General features: G+C 37.9%; 1 protein-coding gene across 3 annotated transcripts in view; it reads left to right on the forward strand.

Annotated features, from left to right (window-relative positions):
- The window catches only part of LOC120543135 (nebulin-related anchoring protein), a 113,520-nt gene that overhangs the window by 62,096 nt on the left and 24,669 nt on the right, over positions 1 to 26,755 (forward strand). For all 3 annotated transcript variants that reach the window (XM_039776033.1, XM_039776021.1, XM_039776025.1), the window contains 13 exons: positions 988 to 1,092; positions 6,771 to 6,869; positions 7,596 to 7,700; positions 9,735 to 9,842; positions 12,105 to 12,218; positions 12,306 to 12,503; positions 15,029 to 15,133; positions 17,014 to 17,112; positions 17,201 to 17,305; positions 18,599 to 18,706; positions 21,015 to 21,326; positions 24,001 to 24,105; positions 24,195 to 24,293. In XM_039776033.1, coding sequence (XP_039631967.1) covers positions 988 to 1,092; positions 6,771 to 6,869; positions 7,596 to 7,700; positions 9,735 to 9,842; positions 12,105 to 12,218; positions 12,306 to 12,503; positions 15,029 to 15,133; positions 17,014 to 17,112; positions 17,201 to 17,305; positions 18,599 to 18,706; positions 21,015 to 21,326; positions 24,001 to 24,105; positions 24,195 to 24,293 — 1,662 coding nt within the window. The remainder of the gene's footprint in view (positions 1 to 987; positions 1,093 to 6,770; positions 6,870 to 7,595; positions 7,701 to 9,734; positions 9,843 to 12,104; positions 12,219 to 12,305; positions 12,504 to 15,028; positions 15,134 to 17,013; positions 17,113 to 17,200; positions 17,306 to 18,598; positions 18,707 to 21,014; positions 21,327 to 24,000; positions 24,106 to 24,194; positions 24,294 to 26,755) is intronic.

The following is a 26,755-nucleotide window of genomic DNA, read 5'->3' on the forward strand; positions in this document are numbered from 1 at the left end:
CATTTGCTGATGTCACCACCATAATAGGCCTGATCACTAACAATGATGGGACAGCTTACAGAAAGAGGTCTGCCTGCTGACTTAGTGGTCCCAGAACAATAATCGCACACTTAATGTTGATAAATCAAGGTGCTGGTGATTGAGATGAACAACACCTCTACTTTCTCTTATGTAAGAGGGCAGCCCGCATTTCTCCTTCCTCGATGGCAGTATAACATCCTGGTACAGCACCTGCTCAGCACAGAAACATTATTGGCACCCAGTAGCCTTCTATTTAAGACGTAAAATAACACTCACTGTCATAGAAAGGTAAACATAATGGCTGAATAACTCAGCCATCCTACACCAGACACTTTTATTACTCATTCCTTTTGGTAAACGCCATGGGGACATTGGCACTTGGACCAGTAGATTCAGTGACACTTTGCACCCACAAGTTGTAAGGCTGCTGAAAAGTCAATCATAAGAATTCAAATATTGTAACAAAACAAGCAGTATATATAAATATATAATATTTGCACACACATATAGTTTATAATTGTTGCATGTTAAGTATAATTTTTCTTTATTTATTTTTCAATTTTAGTTCTTTAATGTTCTTATATTTTTGTCAACTGTCTGAGGAGGTATGGAAATAGCAATTTCATTGCACTAAATACACATAGCAATAAACTTGACATCACTTGACTTACTGGCTAGGCACAATAGTATAATATGAACAACTCTGAATACAACCTCCGACTTTACACCAGCTTCACAAAGTCTCAGAATTCCCTTGTATTTCCTTTCGGAGTTGTATGCAGTGATGTCTTTGACTTTTGAGCTTAAAAACCAGTTAACTGCTGACTTGATGAAAGACTGAAAAAAACTATTTATTTCCCAAAACTTGTTACAGTATCTTTATTTTTACTTAGAGGAAATCTGAACCTTTATTGGAAAATATGTTAAAGTCATTTCTTAAACATTATTACTATTATTTATTGATAGAATCAATACAAGTCGGATTTGAACTGGATGAAGGGAGTTGGCTGGATGGTGGCAGGGTCTTTAGATGTGGAACAAGCAAAGAAGGCTGGAACACTAGTTAGCGAGGTAAGTGGCGACTGCAGCACTTGCTCCAAACACCATTGTAATGGTAAGAAATTATTTTTATTTACAAATTAGGGTGATGCAGTTCATACTGCTTTAACATAATAGAAGCATTTAATTAACAATGAACAAGTTAATGCCATAGAGCTCCTAGACTTGTGAGTTTATTGTGAGTAATGAGTCATATAATTAAATATAAATTTGGGGACAAACTGGCTCACTGTCTTGTTGGAGTAAGAACAGTCTTTCATTAAGTATTCTGGTTGTTATTTACTTTTTACTTCATTTTACTTTCAAATCATTACTGATTGGGAGTTCATACTCCTGGATTATACATCATGCTTCCAGTAAGATATACTGGTATTCCTGAATTTGGCAACAACAACATTGTTTTTATCTTTTTTTAATAAGCCTTGGAATATACAAGGTACTGTGCATACTTAAATAGATCTTTGGGATATATCAATAATATTATTATATTAGGGGGTTCGCCCCTTGCTCGCTTCGTTCTCCAACCCCTCCAGCTTGTGCTATTCGCCAGCCACTTCATATCTCTGCCGCTCGCTTTGTGAAGAGGGGGGCTGAATGCACCCCAAGGAGATGCGGTCGCTCCTTCGAAACCCCCTCTTAAACGGTGATACAATGGGAACCAGATACAGTTTTTTTTCTTTTTATCTCCTCTTTCCTCGATCAGCTGCTGCTGCTGCCGTGCTACGTGATCTGCATCTCTTCAAGGTGCTACGAACATTTAAAAGCCTGTACAGCAGCTGTCCTACTCTTTATCTTTTATTTCCCACTCCAGGAGTGGTTAAATCTTTTGGCACAAAGTCTCGTCTCGTAGGACATGAGTTCTTGATATTTTTTAGTTTATAATTTAAAAACGGAATAAGAATCTGAAAATCTAACAACATCACATTAAAGTTTGATAAATTCTGAAAAGAATGATACCAAACATATATATGTAGGTTTTAAAATGAGCCCAATTTAAAGCATGACAAAAAAAGTAACATAAAAAACATCACATAAAATCGTTGCACAAAATCGTTGCACTTTTAGGCTTAGGATTTTATATATAGAGAGTAGATGTGCAGACATACAGTATATGTATATATGTACTTGTATATAAATATGGGCACATGCACATACACCACACACACACACACATACACATACACATACACACATATATATATATATATATATATATATATATATATATATATATATATATATATATATATATACAGTATATGCATACAGTATACAGTATATAATGAAGGCATGCCAATGGAATCTCCATTATCAGGACTCTTAGTTGAACTGGCAATTCAGCGATTTGAAAGTGTGGCTCTAACTCAGTACACACCGAAACTCTGAATATGCTACATTGACGACACATACGTCATATTAAAAAGTGACCAGCTGAATGATTTCCATAACCACATCAACGCAATATTCCTTGTGATCCAGTTTACCATGTAAAAAGAAATAAACCAACACATCAATTTCCTGGACATATCCATTGAAAGAGGTGATGGCGCCGCCTTGATTAAAGGTGTTGATCATAAGGAATATTATGCAGACAAAATATTACATTTTGCTAACAATCACCCATCATCGCATAAACGGAGCTGTGTTAAGATACTATTCAGAAGAGATCACACCCATTGTAATCCTAAGGAGACTAAAAGAATGAAAAGCTATATCTTTACCAATTGTTCACATCAAACAGCTACCCAAAGACATTCATCAGGCAGGAGAGGCCTGCCCCCCTATCTCACCTGGCACACACTTCCTTATCATCACGGGGTATCAGAAGGTTCCTGAGCAGGCATCAAAGTAAATCACAAGCCTATTAACACTCTATGCGCAGTCCCTTTTAATGCTAAAAGCAAGAAATTGGCAGAAGAAACCCAGAACGTGGTTTACAGCTTACCATGTGGTTCATGCTCAGCTGTATACGTGGGACAGAAATCAAAAACACTTGCCACACGTATACAGGAACATCACTGTGTGGTCAGAAGAAACGACCCACAGTCTCTGATTTACACACATATAAATTCGACTGGACACACAGTTAAATGGGACTCAGTGCAAGTGAAATTCAAGGCTAATGCTAAAAGTGCCAAAGAACTGGCTGAAACGTGGCTATCCAATGAAAACACCATTGACAGACATTTGAACATGAATCCAACATATGCAGGCTTGAAAAGAAGAACATACACAAATAAAACTTGATGACCTCCGAACCCCACCTCATCATTTCACTAACATCCACCTACCCTCACCTGCTTATTTGCTACCGGTATATATTGCCTTGGATTCCAGCAAGTCATCTGATGATGATTCCTGATAGGAATCGAGAGCTTGGGGATAAAATGCTATTTTAAGACACTTGATTCATTTACTTTCTTTGTGGATATATATATAGGGTAAAATTAAGCAAAGAGAAGTAAGGAAGATTGGGGTCCCAAAGGCTGGAATCCCATTAACTGGAAATGTGGTGTTGTGGAAAGCTAGTTGGTAGATGTGCCAGATTTTTGCTAGCATGGTCTTTTGCACTGACTTCAACAGCAAAGAAGTCTCCCTCGTTGCCCAGTGAATGGAGTCAGCATTGGGAAATGGCATTTGGCAGAGCAGCACATGGAGCCCCCTAGTTTTCTCCTCTTAGGTTTGTAGAGAAAAGCCAAGCAAAATGACACCTTTTATTGGCTAACTAAAAAGATTACAATATGCAAGCTTTCGAGGCAACTCAGGCTCCTTCTTCAGGCAAGATGTAATACAGAAACTGAAGTTCCCTGTGTTTATATCCACACACTAGGACAAAAAACAACAATGGTAAATCTTTAAATGAAAAATCTTAAATGTAAAAAATTAATAGGTTAATTCAGCCTAAAATTAATTTATCAAGAGAGAGACGTTTGTGATGAGTTTTTCAAAACAATATGGGCCTGTTGACTGGTTATCTGTGTCAGTCTGAGAGATGCAAACAGTCCTCATATCTGGCCATAAAACTCTTGTCTCTATTCACGCCATGTTGTAATGTATTAAATTTTAACATGAATTTAACTTCCCATTCTTTTCTCTCTTGCTGTGTTTTGAAGTTGCCCATAAGCACTGTGACTTTAAAGTCCCCCTCACAGTGTCCATGGCTGTTGAAGTGGGCCGCTACAGGAACATCTGTGTTGCCACGTTTAATGTGGAATCTGTGTAAATTCATTCTCTGGCGGAGTGTTTGTCCAGTTTCTCCCACATAGAGTGCAGTGTCAGGACATTTCATGCAGAGAATTAGGTAGACGACATTAGATGATCTGCAGGAAAATGATCCCTTTATGTGATGTTCAAGTCGGCAATTTGGTATAACTATACGGTCTGTACTGTAGATGTGAGCACATGTTTTACATCTTTCTGTGGGCAGGGAGATGTGCCATTTTCTGTAAGTTCAAATCCTCTTAGGTTTGTAACATCTGTATTATAAAAGTTGCAGATAGAAACATGACCTTCTCATTTTTATTCCTGCAATCCTTACCTGCACTCTTTTTAGCAGACTTGAAGAATAATCACATCCTTTGACACACACACACATATATATATACATATATATACACTGCTCACAAAAATTAAAGGAACACTTCTTTTATTGGGCCTGGCATGAAATCAATTAAACATGTCTGATAATTTTCTGGTTGGTTAAGCAGCTGAGGTCATTGTTAATCACTTTCAGCTGTATTGGTGTTCATGGACTTAACGACAGGTGCACTAAAGTGGCAACAATTAGAAAACCCTCAAAACAGGACTGGTTTTACATGTGGAGGTCATTTCAAGTTTCTCCCTCTTGATCTTTTTTGGCTGGTTTTCCACTCATGCTAGTTTTGGCTTGAGTAATCATCTCTACTGGCAGTATGAGGCGATTCCTTAACCCTACAGAAGTTGCACAGGTTGTCCAACTTCTCCAGGATGGCACATCCACACGTGCTGCAGCAAGAAGGTTTAATGTGTCTCCCAGCACAATCTCCAGAACATGGAGGAGATTTCAGGAGACTGGCTGTTATTCTCGGAGAGCTGGACAGGGCCGTAGAAGGTCCTCAACCCATCAGCAGGACCGATACCTGCTCCTTTGTGCAAGGCGGAACAGGCTGAGCACTGCTCATGCCCTACAGAATGACCTCCAGAGGGCCACTGGTGTGAATGTCTCTACCCAAACAATCAGGAACAGACTTCATGAAGATGGCCTGAGGGCCCGACGTCCTGTAGTGGGCCCTGTGCTCACTGCCCAGCACCATGGAGCTCGACTGGCATTTGCTCAAGAACACCAGAATTGGCAAGTCCGCCACTGGCACCCTGTACTTTTTACAGACGAGAGCAGGTTCACCCTGAGCAGCTGTGATAGACGTGAAAGAGTCTGGAGAAGACAAGGAGAACGATATGCTGCCTGCAACGTCGTTCAACATGACAGGTTTGGTGGTGGGTCAGTGATGGTCTGGGGAGGCATATCCATGGAGGGACGCACAGACATCTACTGCGTAGGAAATGGTGCTCTGACTGCCATAAGGTATCGAGATGAAATCCTTGAACCCATTGTCAGACCCTACGCTGGTGCAGTAGGTCCTGGTTTCCTCCTAATGCACGACAATGCCCGGCCTCATGTGGCAAGAGTATGCAGGCAGTACCTGGAGGATGAAGGAATTGAAACAACTGAATGGCCTTCACGATCCCCTGACTTAAACCCAATAGAACATCTGTGGGACATTATGTTTCGGTCCATTAGGCGGTGCCAGGTTGCTCCTCAGACTGTACAACAGCTCAGGGATGCCCTCATACAGATCTGAGAGGAAATGCCACAAGACACCATCCGTCGTCTCATTAGGAGCATGCCCCGACGTTGTCAAGCATGCATACAAGCTCGTGGGGGCCACACAAGATACTGAAAAGCATTTTGAGTAGCAGAAATTAAGTTTTTGAAAAAATGGACTAGCCTGCCACATCTTCATTTCCCTCTGATTTTAGGGTGTCTACACAATTGAGCCCTCTGTAGGCAGAAAACTTTTATTTCCATTAAAAGACTTAGCATCCTTTTGTTCCTAAGACATTGCCCTGTCGTTATTTGTATAGATATCCAACTTCATATTGAGATCTGATGTATCTAATGTGTTTCTTTAAAGTGTTCCTTTAATTTTTGGGAGCATTTTATATATATATATATGCATGTGTGCATGTTCTCCTGGTGTCTGTGTGGGTTTCCTTTTGGTGTCCTTGTTTTCTTCCTGCAGGCACAAGAAATGCAGGTTAGGAGGACTGGTGATGCTGAATTGGTCTTACTTCTGCCTTGCACCCAATATTTGATGGGTTTGCCTGCCCTGTATAACCAGGTTTAGAAAAACAGATGGATGGATGGCAATTTTGAAAAAATGTGACTTTTTGCTTTAGGATAGTATTAGAGCGGTTTAATATCTATGTGATATTTATTTACATTTACTTTATCATTTGAAAGGTAGATAGAATAGAATAAATGATATAGTACATATAACATACTGTATTTAATTGAAGGCATTAAAATAATTCTAATAAAAAAAAGTCTGTAAATATGGCATACATTGATTGCAACTAATAAATGTAATCTATGCAGCGTATTTATTAGCTGGTGTTCCTGTGTAACCTTCTACTGTCTCTTTACCTTACAGAACAAATACCGTCAGCACCCGTACGCTCTGAAGTACACCAGCGTTCAAGACACCCCAGAGATGCTGCAAGCCAAAATCAGCTACAAGCAGGCTGTCGATGTGAGATTTCTGCCTTACCTTTGTTCATAGACTGTAACTTCATTTCTTACAAAATGAAAAGCTTATTAATGTGCAATTAATTATACATTTGCAACTTCACATTGTTCTAATTAATATTATCCTGTTCATTCTATACATTCACTTACTTGCTTACTTCATCATATTCCCTGTGCTTAGTTTTAGTATTATTTTTGTTTTGAAGTTTAGAAATCACCACTTACTTGTGTAATAATCACGGCTTTATCACAGTGTTTTCAATCATTATTTTCAATTTACATTTGTGAGTTTTAATTCAGTAGTAACATAAAAAGGTATGTATAGTAAATAATATAATTTACAGTATGCAGTGTTACAGTGTAACATCTGAATGTTACTATAAAAATGGATTGCAACAAAAATTAAGATTTTGAAACCAGAAAATAAATTAAAATAGATAAATATTTAACCCAAGCACTGACATCACCATTTCAGAGTTCTGTTCTAAATATAATGTATGAATGTTAAATTTATAATTTTATATTGTTACCCTCACATAGAGTAGGCAATTAGATCTTTAAAGGTTTTGTCCACTCAAGAGTGTAATGGCAGTCCTGGAGATTATGCAGTTATTGGAAAACAGTGACAGTGCAACATAAGCTCTGCTCCTCTCAACGTGTGACTGCTTAAAATACTGCATATGGACGTATGTGTGTTTAGGTGTACTGACCCATGAGCCTTTTGTTTCAGAGGATATACAAAGAGAAAGGAGAAAACACCAAGCACCGTTATACAGCAGTAAGTGATCTGCCGGAGCACGTACAAGCAAAACTCAACGCAGACCATATCAGTGAGGTACAGTATGGTTCTACCCTGTCATTTTTATTCAGGTCACAGAAACTTGTTGAAGCTCACTGAGCTGTTTTTTAACAAGAATGTGTTCTGAATGCCCTGTTGTGCTGTATGTCAAGTGATTCTGTATACCTTCTTGATTAAAGGCAGGTATCTTTGTTGTGTGTCATAGCTACAAATGTTTGACATTTGCTGAAATGTGCACCAGACTATTTTGGTAGTTTTTTATTTTATTTCATTCAACACTGTATTCAGTCTGAATCCCCATATAAAATTAAAAATATGGACAGTGTGACCCTGTTGTTATCCAATCCCCACTGCCATCTGACCCTGAGTCACTTGCATACGTCACTCGGAGACCCTAAGACAACCTGCCAGTGCTTCAATAAAGAAATGTACAAGCAGTTTGACTATACTTGTGATAAAGTCCATCCATCCATTTTCTACTGCTTATCTGGTGTGGGTTGTGGTGGCAGCAGTCTAAACAAACTTGCCCAGATGTCCCCTTTTTCTCCCACCTCATGAAGCTTCCCTGAATGAAAACGGAGTCGTTCCCAGCCCAACCAGAGCAATATGTCTCCAGCGTGTCCTAGGTCTGCCCTAAGATCTCTCCCCATTTGGATGAGCCCTAAACACCTTCACACGACTTGGCCTGCCTGGGAATGTCTATGTCAGGGTGCTAGAAAGGAAGATCCCTCTATTGGTTGATCCTTGGAATTAGGGGGAACAATGTGGGTTTAATCCCGAATCACTGACCTGACTCTTTAGTCTCACAAGAATTCCTGAGGGTTTATGTGTTTTATGGACTTGGAAAAGTAATATGACCGTGTCCCTTTGGGTGCCTTGTGGGGGATGCTTTGGGAGTATGGGGTACTGGATCTGCTGGTATGAGCTCATTCACCGCTGTGCAACCGTAGTCAGTGCTTGGTTCACATTGCCAGCAATAAGTTAGACTTCCGGTTTGGCGTGGAACTCCACTAGCACTGCCTTTTGATAAAGTTTCTTTGGATATAAGCTTCAGCTAAGTAAATATATCATTATATTTGTATTTAATTATAATATAAATATGTATTTTATTTATATATGTTATATTTTACTGCCTGAATATATTATTTAGCTGAATGATTGGAATAATTATAACTGTAAATTAGAACCAAAACCACAACCAATGTGAAAGGACTGCGACTCGGTTCTTAGCATTATCTCTTAGAATTTAAATATCAGTACGCTATCTGCGAATAGTTTACATGTTGTAGTAATAGTAGTAGTATTTCCACATTTATAGAATACAAAGGAATTCTTGCATGGCATGCAACATGTCATCACGACAAACAAGAATATATTCAAACATCTAACTCCACATTTTTTAAAAGACATCACAAACAGCTTGATTTATGTTCTACCTACTCCATTTATTTAGTTACGCTGTCACTTCCTGAAACCTTGTGCTTTCCTTGCATTTCCTGTTTTTTCTCTTGTTATCGCTTGTTATTAGATTTATTTAAAGTCAGTGCTCATTCTTTTTCCGGACTTGCATTCACATCGTTCAATATGGAGTTTGTTACTGCTTGAAATGCTGACATGGACCCTTTTGCTAAAGAGGCAAATGTACAGTAAAGTGAGAAGGTTTGGTTCAGAAGACAGAGGGATGATGCACTGTGCAAACATTATGTTATTTTAAAATGACAAACTGCAGTCTGTCAAATCCTTATGTTACTTTTACTGTTTAAAAAGACTCTTCATGTCATGAAAAAGAGAAAGTTGGATATGTCTTAAAAATAAATGAAGGCCTCATCTTAAATGCTAAGAGTCTGATTCATCAAATTATATTATTTTTATTTTGCTAAGGTTTTAAAACAGCTAATGAATTAGTATGCATCAGGATCGCCTATGGCAGTTTCTGGTGCATAACAGGCCCCAAATATCTGAATCTCACTTGGAGTGGGAGAAGTGATTTGGGGGAAAAAAGATAAAATAATTAAGTTTCTAAATTTGCTACTGGTATGAAACACATCTCCACCTGTACTTTACTTACAGACGCGTTATAAGGAATCTTGGAAAAAGCTTCGAGATGCTGGGTACACACTGAAGCTCGATGCCATTCCATTCCAGTCAGCCAAAACATCGGGTGCAATTATCAGCGATGTAAGTTTAACTTCCATTCCCTTTGAAGAATTGTTAATTCCTTCCTTGTGTTCTTCCTGATATCCTCCCCACTGTGATTTGCTCCTTAGGAGATATTTTGCTATTGCATGCTACTCAAATACAATGAGCTAAATTTCCAGCTCTCACACAAATTGTTGTCACCTTCTAATTCAAACTAAAGCACCTTTGTGAATGCTTTTAAATTCTTTGTGATTTGCTTTGCTACATCCACAATGCAGTATTCATTTCCAATTTTGGAGTTATCTGCAAATTTCACAGGATTACTTATTTTGTGTAAAATTTTTTATTGTTAATTAGAAAATGATTTCATATGAGTGGTTTCTGATAAGATTCCACTGATACCTTCACACAATTCTCCTTCTTTTGGCATCTACCTTCTTGTGCTTCCATCGTGTCAACCAGCACACAATCCAGGGTTTATAATTTCATTGAAGATGTGAGTGATGCCACATTTCAAGATTCATGTTTTTTTTAGAACTACATGCATGGCTTTATGAAAGTCTAAGCCAGTCAGTAACAATATAACCATCTGCATTAGAATGCAAATAAACCATCACAGCTACAGTGGCGAGGGACAGTAGAAACACATAGAAATTAAAGTTATTGATCCAAGTGAACTAAAATAAAATGTAATCAAATCACTTTGTGTCAATTGTTTGAATGATGAAGGTCAGTAGGTCAGGTCTGCCTAATGAATAAGTCTATGTTTTTGCCTTACCATAAAAGTAAAACTATCAGCACACAGATTCTACAGGCATATACTATAATCAGCTATCACACCCCCGCTACATCGGACATTTATTATTATCATTATTATTACTAGGGGGCTCCTGCTCACTTTGCTCGCCCACCCGCGGGTTTGGGTTACCAGATAAACAATTTAAAGAGATTGTTATTTTCATGGGAATTGTTACATATGCATTATTTTCATTTTTACTTTAAAACTTTTGTAAAAACAATATTTGTCTTTTATTTCCTGCCTGGGCATGATAAAATCTCTTTCTCGCGGGACTTATAACGCCGCTTATGTTGTGAAGGGGGGGTCTGAACGCGTGGTAAAGAGATGTGATCGGTTCAGCTGCTGTCTTGCTGCCGCCGCTGCTGTTGCTGGCCAGCTGTGTGTTGTGCTTGTTTTGCTTTGCGTCAATCACTTAAAAGCCTGTACAGCAACTGTCCTTTTGTCACTTAGCGTCTCTGCTGCTAGCGTTCTGTTTTTAAACGCACACTAAGGAGATGCGCTCGGATCATCTGCTGGCTTGCTGCAGCTGCGTGTTTTGCTTGTCGTTGTTTTAAGAGCTGGGAGCACCTGAAGCGTGTCTGCCAAATGCATTCCAACAACTGCTAGGTTAGATGTCTGTGAACAAGTTTTAAATTGTTTGTAAGTAGGGTGTGACATGCAAATGTCACCGTCTCATGGGTTTTGCTTCCTAAGGTTGTAATGTCTAGTCTTGCGTGTCATCAAAGTGTCTTTCCGAGATGATCTGGTCTCGATCGCTTCGCTCAACCCCCCTGGAGGTGCGCTACGCTCCTGCCAATTTGCGTCTCTCCCGCTCGTGTTGTGAAGGGGGGAGCTGAACGCATGTTAAGGAGAAGCGGACAGATCAGCTACTGGCTTTGTGCTGCTTCTGTCAAGATGCGTGTTCTGCTTGTCGCGCTGCATTTCGATCATTTAAAAGCCTGTACAGCAGCTGTCCTTCTGTCTCACTGCCTTGTCTTGCATGACGTTAAAATGTATTTTGCAGGACATCAAATTGTCTTCTGAGAAGATCAAGTCTTGTCTCCCTGGTCTCTCTGCCAAGGTTTTTTTTTTGTAATAGAGAGATGTTACTCATATCCTTAGCCCAACATCCACATATCATATGTGTTTACAAAGTGTGTTTTAATAAGTGTACATGTGTTTAAAGCATGTGTGAGGGTTATTTTAATGCTTAAACTATAAAAAGAAATTTTATTAACATGGTCTTTCTATATCGCGGATTTTCACCTGATGGGCCTGGAACGTAACCAGCGATAGGTGGGGGATCACTGCATTCTTATGAAGCATGTAAGCAAAAAAAAAAGGAAGACATTCAGTCATTGCACTTTATCTGTTTATACCTGCTGAAAATTATGAAATATTCCAATTTTGGATTTTAGCAACACAAGGATACTAAACCAACAGTAGGATATATTATTTAACAGAAAAATTGAGTAAAACAAATCATCAAGATGTTTTATTAATTGTAATTTTTTAAAATGTAGTACAAGTATAAAGAAGCCTTTGAAAAAACAAAAGGACACATGATTGGTCTAAAGAGCTTGGAAGATGATATGAAGATGGCTCACTCTGTCCAAGCCGGGAAGCTGCAAAGTGATGTGAGTATCAAGGATTAATATTTAATAATGTGAATAATACTTAAAAAAATCCAATAATGTAAATAATTTGACATTGATTTGATGCAGATTAAGTACAAGCAAGAATCAGAGAAAACAAGATCCCAGTTTTACCTTCCTATGGATATGATCGATTTTGTACACGCAAAGAAAGTTCAATCTTTAGTCAGCGACCAGGACTACAAACATATACTTCACCAGTACACCTCCCTGCCTGATGACATGAAGCTGCAGTGGGCAAAGAAGAGCTACGAGCTGCAAAGCGAGGTACTGTGAATTTTGTGTGTGTGCAGTCCACACTCTAGACATAGTTAAAAGGCTAATAAAGCACCATTTACATACCCCAGCATACTATTTTCTAAGCCCCCTTAATTTAGAGTAGCGTCACAGGGTCTGAAGTCTATCATAGAAAATATAGGGCTCAAGGCTGGGTGCAAGTCCTTTACAGGGATACACACACACACACAAGGACCAATTTAACGCTACCAGTCCGCCTAACCTGCAAGTCTTCTACTGTGGGAGGAAACTGGAGCACCCAGAGGAAACCCACACAGACACGAGGAGAACATGCAAACTGAACACACAGAGGACCCAGACAACAAACCCTGGTCTCTCCTTTAAATATAGAAAAGGAAGAGATAAACAACAATAAGAGTTGGGGTATGTCCTTGGTGACCCCGATTAACTGAAAGTTTTGAAAAACAAACAAAAAAAAAAAAAAGAATCACACAATAATTGTGAAGATGTCTTCTCAGATGCAAGATCAGGACATAACTGGAAGTAGGATGGCCAGATCCCGCGTTATATGGCCATGTGGCAGGAAGGGGCGGGGCCAGGTGCACAGACAGAGGAAGTGAAATCAGCGATGGAGTGGCTGTCAATCATCTTCAATTCTGCAGAGGTAGGAGAAGAATGGTATTAGAACATAGCAGCAACCACAAGTAGTTATTGTCACCAAAGCTCTTAAAACAAAGAGACAAGAGACAAAGTGACAAAGCTGTCTCTCATGAGCACACGCATGACTATATATATATATATATAGTATAGTGTCAAATATACATTATTAAAATAAAAAAAGAAAATCTAAAATTACAAGAAAGGTTTTATGCTAAGCAAGCTGGCAATAATTTTAAGCTATTGTAGTGGTGCTGCTGTCGGTAGCTTAGTCAGCCAAAATTGTTTAGCTGACCCTAATGCATAATTAACTTTTAGAAAAGTGAACTCATAAACAGAACTAAATTAAGGTTATTAAAGGCCAATTTTAGTTAGTTTTTGACAAAGGTTTTTGAAAATATAGGGCTTAAGGCTGGGTGCAAGTCCATCACAAAGACACACACACTTACAAAAGGTGACAGAGAGACACATTTAAGCTGCCTAAAGAGTTGCCATGAGATCCCAAAATCATTTCAGAGGTCACCTCAAACACATCGCTGCACTTTAGGAGCTTTAGAAATAAGCTTGACTTTAGAGAGTGTCTTGCTATAAGGCCTCCAAAGGCACTTTACAAGTACAAACCTTCACTTGAATTATTCATATTTATTTTTATACAGTTTGCACATGGATGGGTGACCTGATCTGTTCTATGAATCATTTGTGTGGATTGAATTAGCTGCCTTGTGGATTACAGTTTAACCAGAAATGCTCCACAAGGGAGGGAGCAAGTCATGAGAGACTGTATTTCATTCATATTTTTGTATTCCACGCCTGGTTAAATAAGCCATTTTCTGAACTGACATTTGCTTCTTGCCTGTAATGATACATCTCAGGCTTTTTATTTTGCTATTTTTTAAATACATTTTGTTTTTGGTGCAGAGTAATAATAAAACTAGTGATTCAGCACCCAGGCAGTTGGTTTCATTTGTTTGATCGTATCTCGACTATTATAATGAAACATGAATAAAACATTTCGATGTTATGTTAAGACAGATCCACTTCAAGGGTGAATGTAAAAGCTGTAAATGCCATTTCTTAGGTGATTACAGTTGAAATATATCCTTGGCTATTTCACTCGTTACAGTATTTTGCATTTGTTGTTAGCTTTCCCTGGCACTTCTTTCAATGTCATGCCTCTGTAGAGGTACTTAAATACTCCTCATTAATATCCAGGTGACATTTTAAATATTTGCCATAAACAAGAATATTTGACCCCAGTAAGGCTACATAGACTTTAGATGCAATAATGATTTTAAAAATCAGTACCCTATTTCCTCACAATTCTCAGTTTCATTAATTTCATGTGAAAATAGTTTTAGAAATTTAGACCCCCACTGCTGAAAATGTGTTTTTTTTTTAGATTTCTCTGTTTCGATTTTCTCCTTCAGCAAAAGTAATACACAATATTGAAATATTTCTTATATTTATATGTTGGACATAGTGGCACTGAAATCTCAGCAGTATCCTTGGTTTGTATCCTGCAACCAGTCCTTATTCATGTCGATTTTGCACATTCTCCCAGTGTCTGTGTGTGCTTTTTCTCTCGCATTCTCAAAGATGCACATGTTAGGTTGGTTAGCACTTCTGAAATGGTCCTCTGTAAGTGTGAGTGTGCAAGCTGGCCCTGCAATGGACTGGCACCTTCTCCAGGGCTGATTCCTGCATTGCAATTGATGCTCCCGGAATAGGCTCCATCCCCACATGGCCCTGAATTGAGCTAAGCAGGCATGCAGGCATGAGAATGATATGTCATGTTTTATCTCTGTTATGTTCCATTTCATTATCAATATCTAATCCTGAATGGTCACGTTCAACATTATCTTTACATGCTCAGTTTATCGATATGATTTCGCTAACAGAAACTCTACAGATCTGATCTGAACTTCTTGAGAGGAGTGGCCTGGATAAGCACAGGAGCTGTGCAGATTGAGGGATCTAAAAGAGCTACAGATCTCATCAGTGAGGTAAGACAAACGTCAACGCTCAGAAGCTTGCTCGAACTTCAAATTGATTTTGGTTAAAAATAATTTGATCCACTATGTCTGTTAGAGATTTTGATAAATACAAAAAATGATACATTTATTGAGTGGTGCACTCATTAGTGGTTTTTAATTCTCCAAGTGTTTTCATGGGGCTTTCTTCTGGATTGTCTGATATTCCTTCCACTTCTCAAAGACGTGAATGTTATTTGGCAGCTCAGTATGCATGAGAGGTTGTATGAGTGAGATCTGTGAAGACCCGCCATCCTGTCCTGGGACTACTCCTGCCTTGCTCTTGATGCTGCGGGGTTAAGCTTCAGCTTCTGTAACCCTGAACTGGAATAAACGTGTTCACTGATGGATGGAGTATTCTATTGATATCTATTGAATGACGGTGCAGAGGGGCCTATGGGGCACTGTTTAAACTCTACAGTATTGGACTGAAAAAGAAAGAAGAACATGAAACAGACAAAAGCGAGAAAGAAAATGTAGAAGAAGGCATTCTGGCATTATAAACAAGGCCTTAATATAAAACAAATGTTATACTACAGCATTCTGGTGTGCTTCTCTTACTGATTTTCAGTTCACACAAGTTTTGCGATTTTGCTACTCAGAACAATTTCAATGATTTAATTTGTTTTAATCATAATTCGAGTTTTTTTTTTTAAAGTAACCACTTTCATAACAGCCTTTTAAATACAGTTTTGATTGGATGGGTTGAATGTGGAAGCTACCAAGACCTGTAAAATTCTGCACCAGACACATTTCTTAGTGACCACTAGCACTCAGCGGAGCAATGATCTGTCCAAGCTTACTTTGGATTTCTGGTGACAAAACCAAAAACGCAAAGCTATTGAATGAATTATTTTTGATAAATAGGGATGCCAAAAACAAAGATTGACTGCAGTAAGTTTGTAAATACATTAGATTAGATTCGATTACATGTACTTTATTAATTCTCAATGAGAATTTCAAGTGCAAACTGTTGCAAAACAAGATAAAAACATGAAATGCCTAGATATCAGCTCAAAGTTCAAAATAATACAACAATGGAAGAAAAACATAAAATACAATAAATATTATGTTAAAAAATACCTGTAGCAAACTGAAGTTTGTACTGGTTTTCTGTGTCCTCTGAATGGAGTAAAGGTATGGGTGTTGGGAGGAACCAGTTAGTGTCTAATGGCAGTAAGGAGGAAAGATCCCCAGACACGTTTCTTATTACAGCATGGAGGTGTAAGCCTCTGGCTAAAAGTACTCCAAGAAAGTGCCTCCTGGAGGGGCTGGGCAGAATCATTCATGATGGCGTTTAATTTTGCCACCATTCTCTTCTCCATAACAGCCTCCAGTGAGTCAGTCCTGTGATGGAGCAGGCGTTATGGAGAAGTTTGTTCAGGTGTTTGCATCACCTGAACTCAAGTGTCTTCCTCAGGAGACCACAGCGTAGAACGATACAATGGCTACTATGAACTGGTAAAAGCTGCCCAGCAGCTTGGTGCATATGTCAAAAGACCTGAGTCTTCTTCGGAAGTGCAGTCTGCTCTGGCCTTTCTTATGCAGCTCCATTGTGATGCCAGGCCAGTCCAAGGTGCTGTTTTTGAGGATCCCCAGACACTTGTAGCTCTGCACCACTTCCACTTCCTCATCCTGGATGGTGACTGGTGTCATGTCAGATGTCCGCTACTAACTCTTATAATTGTTATTATATACAGATTTCTCTTGCACTGTTAACAAAAAAAAAAAATCAAAGAAAATCTTCTTCTTCTTCATTAAAACATGCTTCCTTCCTGGTTTACAACATTTGAAGGGTGAATTAGTGTGTTTATACCAAATGTTAATCAATGTTTGATTTTTTTTCACTTTAGAAAAAATACAGACAGCAACCATATTCATTCAAGCATACTGCTGTCACTGATTCTCTTGATCTCCTTCATGCCAAACTCAGTAGCACAATTGCCAATGAGGTATGTTACACTTACAGGTTGAAGCTCTTCAGCAGGGTTCCTTCATTAATTACTCTGTTCATTCACAGCCATTTTTCTGTTTTCCAAGCGTCTTTACAAAGAAGCAGGGGAGACCTCCAGACATCATTATACCCTGAACCCTAATCAGCCTGGTCTCATGCTTGCCAAGATGAATGCTGCCAATTTTAGTGAGGTAAGCTTTATTAACAGAGTTACAATAATAATGATGTACATTATGGACACTACATCAGTTCAAGAATGCTGAACTGATGACCGGGAAAAACCTGAAACTAAACATTTAATTTTTATTAAAGAATCCTTTGCACGTATTTTCCCTGGTTAAGTTTTCAAAAACCGAGTCTAGAGCTGTTTAGTTGTCACAGTTAGAGGTGTATTAAAAGGATTCATCAGTCATTCCTGTTTTAACAGCCTGCTCCTCTGGAGATCCAGGCATGTTGCCAATCTATTTTAGGTTTGTCTGATGCTGTGATGATAAAGGAGTTTCCTACCAAGGCAGAATAAAGCTCCAAGCTAGGGAGTAGGCCAGTATCATACTTGATCTGCCCAACAGAGGCTGGCCTGATTTCAGCCAGTTTCTAAGGCTAATGGGTGCCTTCAGCTAGAGCAATCTAAAATTTGGGGATCTGGAAAAGTAACAATGAAAGTGACAAAAAAGAAGCTCCATTAGGAAAAAGGTAACCACCATGTGCCAAAAATATCTTAAGTCAAAGATCTGTTAACACACATACACACTCAAAACAAAAAAAAACAGAAAATAAGGCTCAAAAGTGCTTCAAAAGAGACACAAGGAGTTGCTTAAAAATGCAATCCACACCAAAGTCCCAATTACAGTCTAGAAAACAAAATCATTAACACAAAGCTAAAAGTAATTGAAAAAAAAAAGAAAAAACAAAATCAATGGGGGAAAAAAAACATCCATGCTCACTGAAACTTCTTAAGCTGATGATTCCCACTCCTGAGCCTTCTCAGCCAGTTTAAATAGCCTGAGAGAGGCCTCTGAAGTGGTAATGTCAAGGTGGTCCCAATTCTTGGAGTACCACCCACAAAGAACATGGAACATAAGTAAATTTAAAATGGCAGTTCCATAACAATAAACATCAAAATAAAGCACATTATTGTTCACAAACAAAACAAAATAATAAAATGCACATACATTAATATATAAGAGATGCAGAGTTCCATGGAGCTGTCTCACTTCTGTTCAATGATTGCGATCAATGAGAAATTCTTCTGTGATTGCTGATTTTCAGGCCCTTCAGTGCAGTGCAGGTGCTGCAAGGCTGAGGATATCCAACACAGCTAAAACTCTTAGAAAGAGAAGTGGTGTTTGAATGCAAGTGTATCAGATGTATCAATAAGTAATATATTTTTATTTTATTATTAAATATTGAGGATATAATGTTCAGTTCTCTGTAAAAATTAAAAATATATATATTTTTTTAGTAATTACATTTTTTTTTCTCAGTCAAGATACAGGGAGTCCTGGAACAAACTACGTGCACAGGGTTACACTCTGACCACAGAAGCGATCCCATTTAAGACGGCGAAATCATCTGGGAGCTTTGCCAGCGATGTAAGTGTTGATATCTTGCCAGCTAAACTTTCATTTTTAATACAAAGACAAAAGCTGATCTTAGGAAGATCTCTTTTAGAACATAAATGCTACCATGAGCACAATCCTGTTCTAGGGAAACTTTCACGTTTTAAGTTTCTCTTCCTTTAAGTTTGTAGCACAAAATAAGGAAACCAAGAACTGAACTGAAGTTGGAAATGCAATCATTTAACCTATCTGACCATCCAATTTATAAAGAAAACCTTAGCTTTAGAAAAGAAGAGTCCACGCGGTTATTTCTGTTAGGTTGAACCTCCTCAGGTTATTATTATGATGTCCAACTTTAATGATTTTTTGGTGTAAATTCCTGTGCAGTTCCTATTATTCTGTAAAAGGATTGTATGGTTTTGAGACTCAAGGAATTCAAATATGGGTTTTGATTCTGTCTAGAAACCATTTTGAGAAAGGTCATTACTTAATCCCATTTTGTCACAATGCCATTTTTGTTTCCCAGGTGTTGCTATTTGACGTGTCTATTTTCTGTCATCTCCATGTAGATCTTCCCCATAATTCCCCAGGATGCACTCATTTGACGTACATCTGGTGACAATACAAAGGTCATTCTGATAGATAGATAGATAGATAGATAGATAGATAGATAGATAGATAGATAGATAGATAGATAGATAGATAGATAGATAGATAGATAGATAGATAGATAGATAGATACTTGATGTTTCTAGAGTATCTGAGCTTGGCATATAAAGCTGTAGATGATAATAATATATGTAAATAAAATTAAAAATTAATGTATGATGTGCTACGGGACTCTAGCAGGTTAAAACAACCCGAACTTAGTTTGTGTAACTGGATGTGTGCAGCAAGACCCATTGGTATTTCACAAATATAATATATTAGTATTATATAGTGCCTTTATTATCTATATATCTGTCTATCTATTATATAGTATTATATAGTGCCTTTATTATCTATCTATCTATTATATAATATTATATAGTGCCTTTATTATCTATCTATCTATCTATCTATCTATCTATCTATCTATCTATCTATCTATCTATCTATCATATAGTATTATATAGTGCCTTTATTATCTATCTATCTATTATATAGTATTATATAGTGCCTTTATTATCTATCTATCTATTATATAATATTATATAGTGCCTTTATTATCTATCTATCTATCTATGATATAATATTATATAGTGCCTTTATTATCTATCTATCTATCTATCTATCTATCTATCTATCTATCTATCTATCTATCTATCTATTATATAGTATTATATAGTGCCTTTATTATCTATCTATCTATCTATGATATAGTATTATATAGTGCCTTTATTATCTATCTATCTATCTATCTATCTATCTATCTATCTATCTATCTATCTATCTATCATATAGTATTATATAGTGCCTTTATTATCTATCTTTCTTTCTATCTATGCACAAATCTTGGCACCAGAGAGTGGCGGCATGTTGCATATTGATTAGCACACGCAAGTAAGAATTTCCCTGTGCTATGCTCATGTAACAATAATCACCCTCTAAAGATATAAACATTGAGAATATCACAAATAGCAGTCCTGTTGAGGCATTTAGACTTTGGCAGTGTCTCGAGTAGATTCCACCACCCAAAAAAAATTGAACCAATTGCGTTTCTCTCATGAGAACAAGCTCCCAGTGAAAGCATCGGATGGAGGCTGTCACCAGTGACAGAAGCTCTGCCTCATCTGCCTCCCCTGACCGCACATCCTTGGCTGTCACAGCCTGTGTGGAGTAGCACTTGGACTGTAGTCACTTACGTGACCGCTGATTACAGCAAAGGTGCCACAAGCGGCATATCAGAATGCAAACCTTTGCAGATCTTGTCTTGGCTGAGCTGTTCAGTAATATGAAATAAAGTGTAGCTGTACATTAGGAACACAAACAGTGTACAGTGGTGAACTGCAGAAACGCTGCCTAATCAGCGGAATTACAGCTCCTGTCAAAGTAATATTAGAATGTGAAAAATGCTAAAAACTGCAAAGCAGACCGCATAGTGCATTAAATCTATTTATACTTCTGGATCAGGGGAAGCCAAAAATAATAAAAAGTTATGTAGGCATAACAAAAGAGATTCTGTTCATTGTCATACTTTTAAAAGAAGCTCGGCGAATAATAAATACTGGAATACATTGATAAGAACTGTTAAATGTGTCGTTTTAGAATGCTATTATAGGGAAGAGAACTTGTTGCTCAGTCAGGTGAAATGAGGTTGTTTCTAAGTCGTGACATTATTCTGTCCTTTTTTTTTTTTTAGTATAATTACAAGCACAATTTTGTGCTGGAAAAGGGCAAGCACATTGGCTCCAGAAGCATTTTTGATGACCCCAAGCTCCTGCACTGCTTGCAGATGGCAAAACTGCAGAGTGATCAGTGCTACAGAAAGGAATTCAAAGACACGAGTGGGCAGTTTCATCTTCCTCTGGACATGGTCAACCTGGTCCATGCCAAGAAGGCTCAGACTCTGGCTAGCAATCTGGACTACAAGAGCCAGAGCCATAGCTACACACTGCTGTGTGACGACATGAAGGTTCAGTGGGCAACAAAGGCTCATAAACTGCTGAGTGAGGTAAGAGATTTGGGCTGTCGAAAGTGGCTGTAGTTTAGGAGTGGCTTTAACTGTTAGTAACCTCATACAACTTGAAAAAAGGAAAAGGCAGAGAATTTTGGAGGTTGAATTATACAACCTGAAAGGTATTTGATATTCTGTACATGGAACACCAAATTAATCTTTCACTGTGGCTGAACTCCATGTCACTGTTTCACTTTCCTCTTATGAACTGTAGAATGAAATTAAGACTGATGTGTTGTCATGAAAATGATCATAGCTCCTTATTACTACAAACCCATCTGGAGATCTACTTTCCTAACGTAAACTACTTCTAAGTCAAAGCTGGCTTGAAAGGGCTGTGGTGCCAAATGCCATTAGACATGAGTTTCTTATCATCAGACTGGCAGGATTGGATTTGCCCGGGCCCAATTTGCCAAACACTGCTCTGTTAGTACAGTCAATGAAATGCTTCTAGTCACTTAGGTTACTGGATAGAAAATTGATAGAAAATCCTTATTATTTTCATAGCCTTTGTTTTCTTTGGTGAGGTATGGAGGAGCATTAAAAATAAATAAATACATATGCAAATAAATCAATGTACTGTATTGTGAAATGTGACACTAAATCGGTATGGCAGACATACACAAATCCAACTTTGCACATTCCTAAAAGCCACAGGATTCCTAAGGCGAGAAGAGTTGTATACGTCCACGGCAGATATAAAATTTGGCCAGAATTACTGCATGAAGCAACTACTTTAGTTCAAGATGCCCTGAATTCATCACCCTCTAAGGAGTCTGCATCTGAAATCTCTGCCTATAAATGTACAGCAGTACTTGATAGCCAAAGATATACAAGCACTCCACCGATGATTCACCACTCAAAGAAAGCACAATGGCTGCCCGAGTCTACCCTCTCGATGGGTGAAAATGGCAGTGTTCATTTCAAGTCGTATTTCATGTTGCATGCAATGTCACTGAAATAAATACAAAAAGATATCTATGTACTATACAATAAAACACCAAGGTCTGTGAGTCCAGTCCCTCAGAGCAAGCTGATTGGTCAGTTTGGCTTTGCTGACGTGACAAAAGAGGGGGTGCAGGTGTGAGGCCTGCCTACCTTCAAAGACAAAAAGTAGAAAATCAGACAAGAGGAGAAAAAGGCGCTACGAAAATAACTACAGAGCCTGAAAAGCAAGCCTTACAGGAACACGCTGAAAAAAAGGGTGAAGAGGCGCCGACACACACAAACAGAGGACACGCAGGGCAAGAGATAACAAATATCTTTAAATGATTCTGTTTACTGCCTGTCTTCAACAGATACTGTGGCTATTAATTAAATAAAAATCTAAAAAAATATTTCATGACACATTTAATATTTTATGCTTATTTATCATTGTTTTTATTTATTTATTGTCTGATTTCATGATACAGTTATTTAATTATTTATTTAATTTTCACTGAAATATTCCTCCAAAATGGGTAGTCGTAACATTTTGCTCTTTTTTTACATTACCTCTAGTGAGTCCTTTTTGAACAAAAATCATTTGATTAGAAGATCATCTCCCAAAATGCTCTTTTACTGCTTTGTTTCTAGCATTCTGTTTGCATCTGTGGAGCTTTTTATTGTTTGTAAGGCTATTCATTTGGGCAGTAAGTGTCTATTGGTTCTTAGAAATACTACATGCCATTAAAACAAATTCACATTAACATTGGCATGCTGAGAAATGTTAACAGATTTGATTTTGAGTCAAAAACGTAATAAAGGTCACCAATGGACTTGTTTGTGGCATGTGCAGGGCGTTCCAGGATGGGCAACAATGAATTAAGCTAGTTTGAGAATATCATCATGTGATATACAGGAATGTATATCTGTTCCCACAAATGTTCAAAAATGTTCTTAATATTCTAGAGGCCAATCAACTAGGTGGCTAGCCATATTCCATATGATATTCCATAATGCATTACACAACCAGGGCCATGACTGTGGTGGATTCAGTTTTGATAAGATACCAGATTAGGCGGAAGGGCAGATGTAGAATCAAGGACATGGCCAGATTTGTGTCAGATGAAAATGAATGTAAGTCAATGTAAAGTATTACACATAAGAAATAAAAATGTTAGATCTTAAAACACAAAGGGAAGTACACCTCATGAGAAGGACCTAGGAGTCCTAGTGGAGACATCACTGTCATTAGGAATGTCTATAGAATGTTAGGTTATATATAACAATGTCGGGAGCGGTTATGCTTAAGTAATATAACGCTCTAATGAGGTCTCACTTTGAGTATTGTGTTCAACTTTGGTCTCCATGTTACAAAAAAGACATAGCAACACTGGAGAAAGTCCAGAGCATAGCAACTATGCTGATTATGGGATTGAGAGGCATGATCTATGAGGAGAGACTGAAGGAGTTGAACCTTCTCAGTCTAAGCAAATGGAGGGAAAAACATGACATGACTGAAGTGATTAAAATGATCAAAGGAATTAGTACAGTGGATACCAGTTGTTACTTTGAACTAAATCCTGCAACATGAATGACAAGCTTGTTGGACTAAATGGCCTGTTTGCATTATAATTGTTCTAATGTTCGAAAGTTAAAGCCATCTCTCCCCTCCATTACAAGTGGCATTGCAAAGTGAAAATGACATTTTTATCACAGTATCTTCCAAACAAAACTTGTATTTCTGCAGAAACTATACAAGTCAGATCTGAACTTCATGAAGGGTGTAGGCTGGATACCCATAGGCACCCCACAAATTGAGACTGCAAAGAAAGCAGGGGAGCTGGTGAGCGAGGTAAGTGCAGCATTTCAAACGCCGCCATGAGCCATTTCAAATGAGTTCACAAAGAGGGGCTTCAGACCTGATCTTCCTTTGCCTTGCAGAAGAAGTATCGGCAGCACCCTGACCACCTGAAGCACACCGCTGTGGCCGATTCATTGGATGTACTCCATGCTAAGAACAGCTACCTGCAGTGCAGTGAGGTAGGATAAAAGCTCTGAAAGATTAAAAAAAAGACTCATTTTGATGCTTTGCCTTCAACACAAATGTTTTTCAGAATAGGAGATTTTATTTAAATTAATGTTTTAAAACCTCTGCCTGGAGGGCTGATGTGACAGTTACAGGTTTTCAGTCCATCAATGCTACGGTCAGTATCAGGATCTGCAATATTTGGTCCCTTTTTATTGTCTATTTTTAAGCAGATGGTTGTACATTGTGCCAGGAATAAAATGTTATCGTGTCATATGGCTTTGTCACTTGAATCGATAGTGGCTAGCTTGTGTGATGTCACTGGGTGTGGTCATGTGACACATTAGGAATGTTCACAAGGTCTAGGCAGCCATTTTAAAGTCATACCTGGAGCATTTAGACTGTTTGCCCAGATCCTTAATATGTTTTTTAAATATCATTCATTTTCTTGTTGTTATGCCAATGAACTGATTAGATTTGAGAAATGACTGTGAGAACAAACAAGTAACAAAGGGTCAAGACATGACATGAGCATCAAAGCCAAAAAGGGAGACAAAAACCATGGTCAGAAATATACGTCAAAAAAGTCAGAACCAGGAAAAATTACCAACGACTTTTAGAAAGAACACTAAAAAGAGGGTTCTCTGTGCACACTTTGGGTAAACAAGTACCTTTTTAGATGTTTATACTGTTTATACTGTCGCGTCATTACCCAAAAATCACAGCGTCTGAGGACACACATCCCCAGCAACTGCAGGACGCCATCCTGACAACAGAAAGAAAACATAGCAGCAGTTAATAAGGGAGATTAGATAACTCTTTATAATGTTGGAATTTTCAAAAATATAAACATCATAATCATAGTCAGAATTCTCAAAAACCTCTAAAATAAATGATTTCAGAAACCCATGTGAAAAAAAATAATACCCTAATATTTGTATTTTGGGCCCATACTTTGTGCAGTGATCCACCCCTTATTTTTATTTTTACTGTATAGTTCCTGGTTCTCTAGAAATAATGAATAAAGAAAGGTTTTCGTATGGGTCAAGCCATTTCTATGGTGTTGCTAGGACTGGTCAACCGGAAATGTGTGGCACATGACGTCACCAGGTCAAAGGTCAGCAATTGCACTTCCTGGTTGTCCAAGTTTGTGGATACAACTTAAAAAGCCTAGTGTTAGTTTCTTTGAATTTAAAATGATTTTCTAGTAACACATTCTCTTCTGTTCCTGCCTTTTAGCATCCTTTTTAGAGTAGTGGTAAGACTGATGAGATTTATTTGCCCCCATGCCCTTTTCTCTTCATTGGTCTCACTGTTGCTGCCTAAATACAAGTAAATTAGCAGATGATCTGATATCGCTGTTCAAAAAAAAAGTTATTGCTCTAGGATAGTTACTCCCCTTCAAGGAATCAGCCACTGTCAACATAAACTAGAAAATGCACAAAAAACATGTAAAATCCCCTATTGAAACAGAAAAATACTTTCTCAATCACAAAAATGTGTACAAAATCTGCTGAAATTTAATGAAAAAATTGCTTATTTATATTTCTAAGGTAAACAGGTTTTTAGCCTGTTATTAAAAAATATGAATTTGTGTATGATGTCAGAAGCTACCTTTAAAGCTGATTGGGTGAAGGTGAATGACTGTCCTGACACACCAACTTCGATGTGATTTCAGAAAAAGCAAAAGCCCTATAATGTCAAACATACCCTGATTTAGCACCATGGTTTTGTCACAGAAATTTTTACTTTTAAGTTTCCACTCCCTATCTCAATTTAAAACTAACTTTAATTTTACTTGACTTTCTGGGTTAAACGAGTTCTTTTATGATTGGAGTTTATTCCAAAGCAAAATAGGCGAGGCCACCAAAATTCAACCAGGAGCACAGGCCAGGATGTTCACTGTTCTGCCCAGTAGCTGCTCAGTTAGTCCAGCTGACTTCAACTGCAGCAGGCCCAAAAATGGAAAGCTGGCAAAACAACTATAAACATCACAAAAATAAAATGAAAGCCCCAAAAGAGGATGGTCATCATTAACCTCTGGCCTGGATACAAAAAAGGCGATGAAAATGTATTAAATAAAAAAAAATATAACAAATAGGTAAATTAATGTACCAGGACTCAGTCAAGCCAAATAAGGCACAAATGAGTTATCTAAAAAGGTAATCTACAGTAATAAAGTCCCAGTTATTCTGCCCAGAAGGAAAGAAAAAATGACAATGACTGGAAGAAAAGATGTAGAGAAAAACATATAAATGAAGCAAGGGTCTGAACAGGGAGAACACAAACCACAAGACAGGAACAAGGACCTAAAGGACTGCAGAGTTCAAAATGAGTAATGTATGAAACACAAATTAACAGAATTAAAGTACAAGAAGGGGCATAGAATCCAAGTAGTTGGATAAGGAAGTGAACTTAAATTGTCTCTTTTTATCCTGACGAATAATGAATGACAGGGTCAAAACGTGGCAATTTA

This window comes from Polypterus senegalus, chromosome 1, assembly GCF_016835505.1.
Source record: "Polypterus senegalus isolate Bchr_013 chromosome 1, ASM1683550v1, whole genome shotgun sequence".
NCBI lineage: Eukaryota > Metazoa > Chordata > Cladistia > Polypteriformes > Polypteridae > Polypterus > Polypterus senegalus.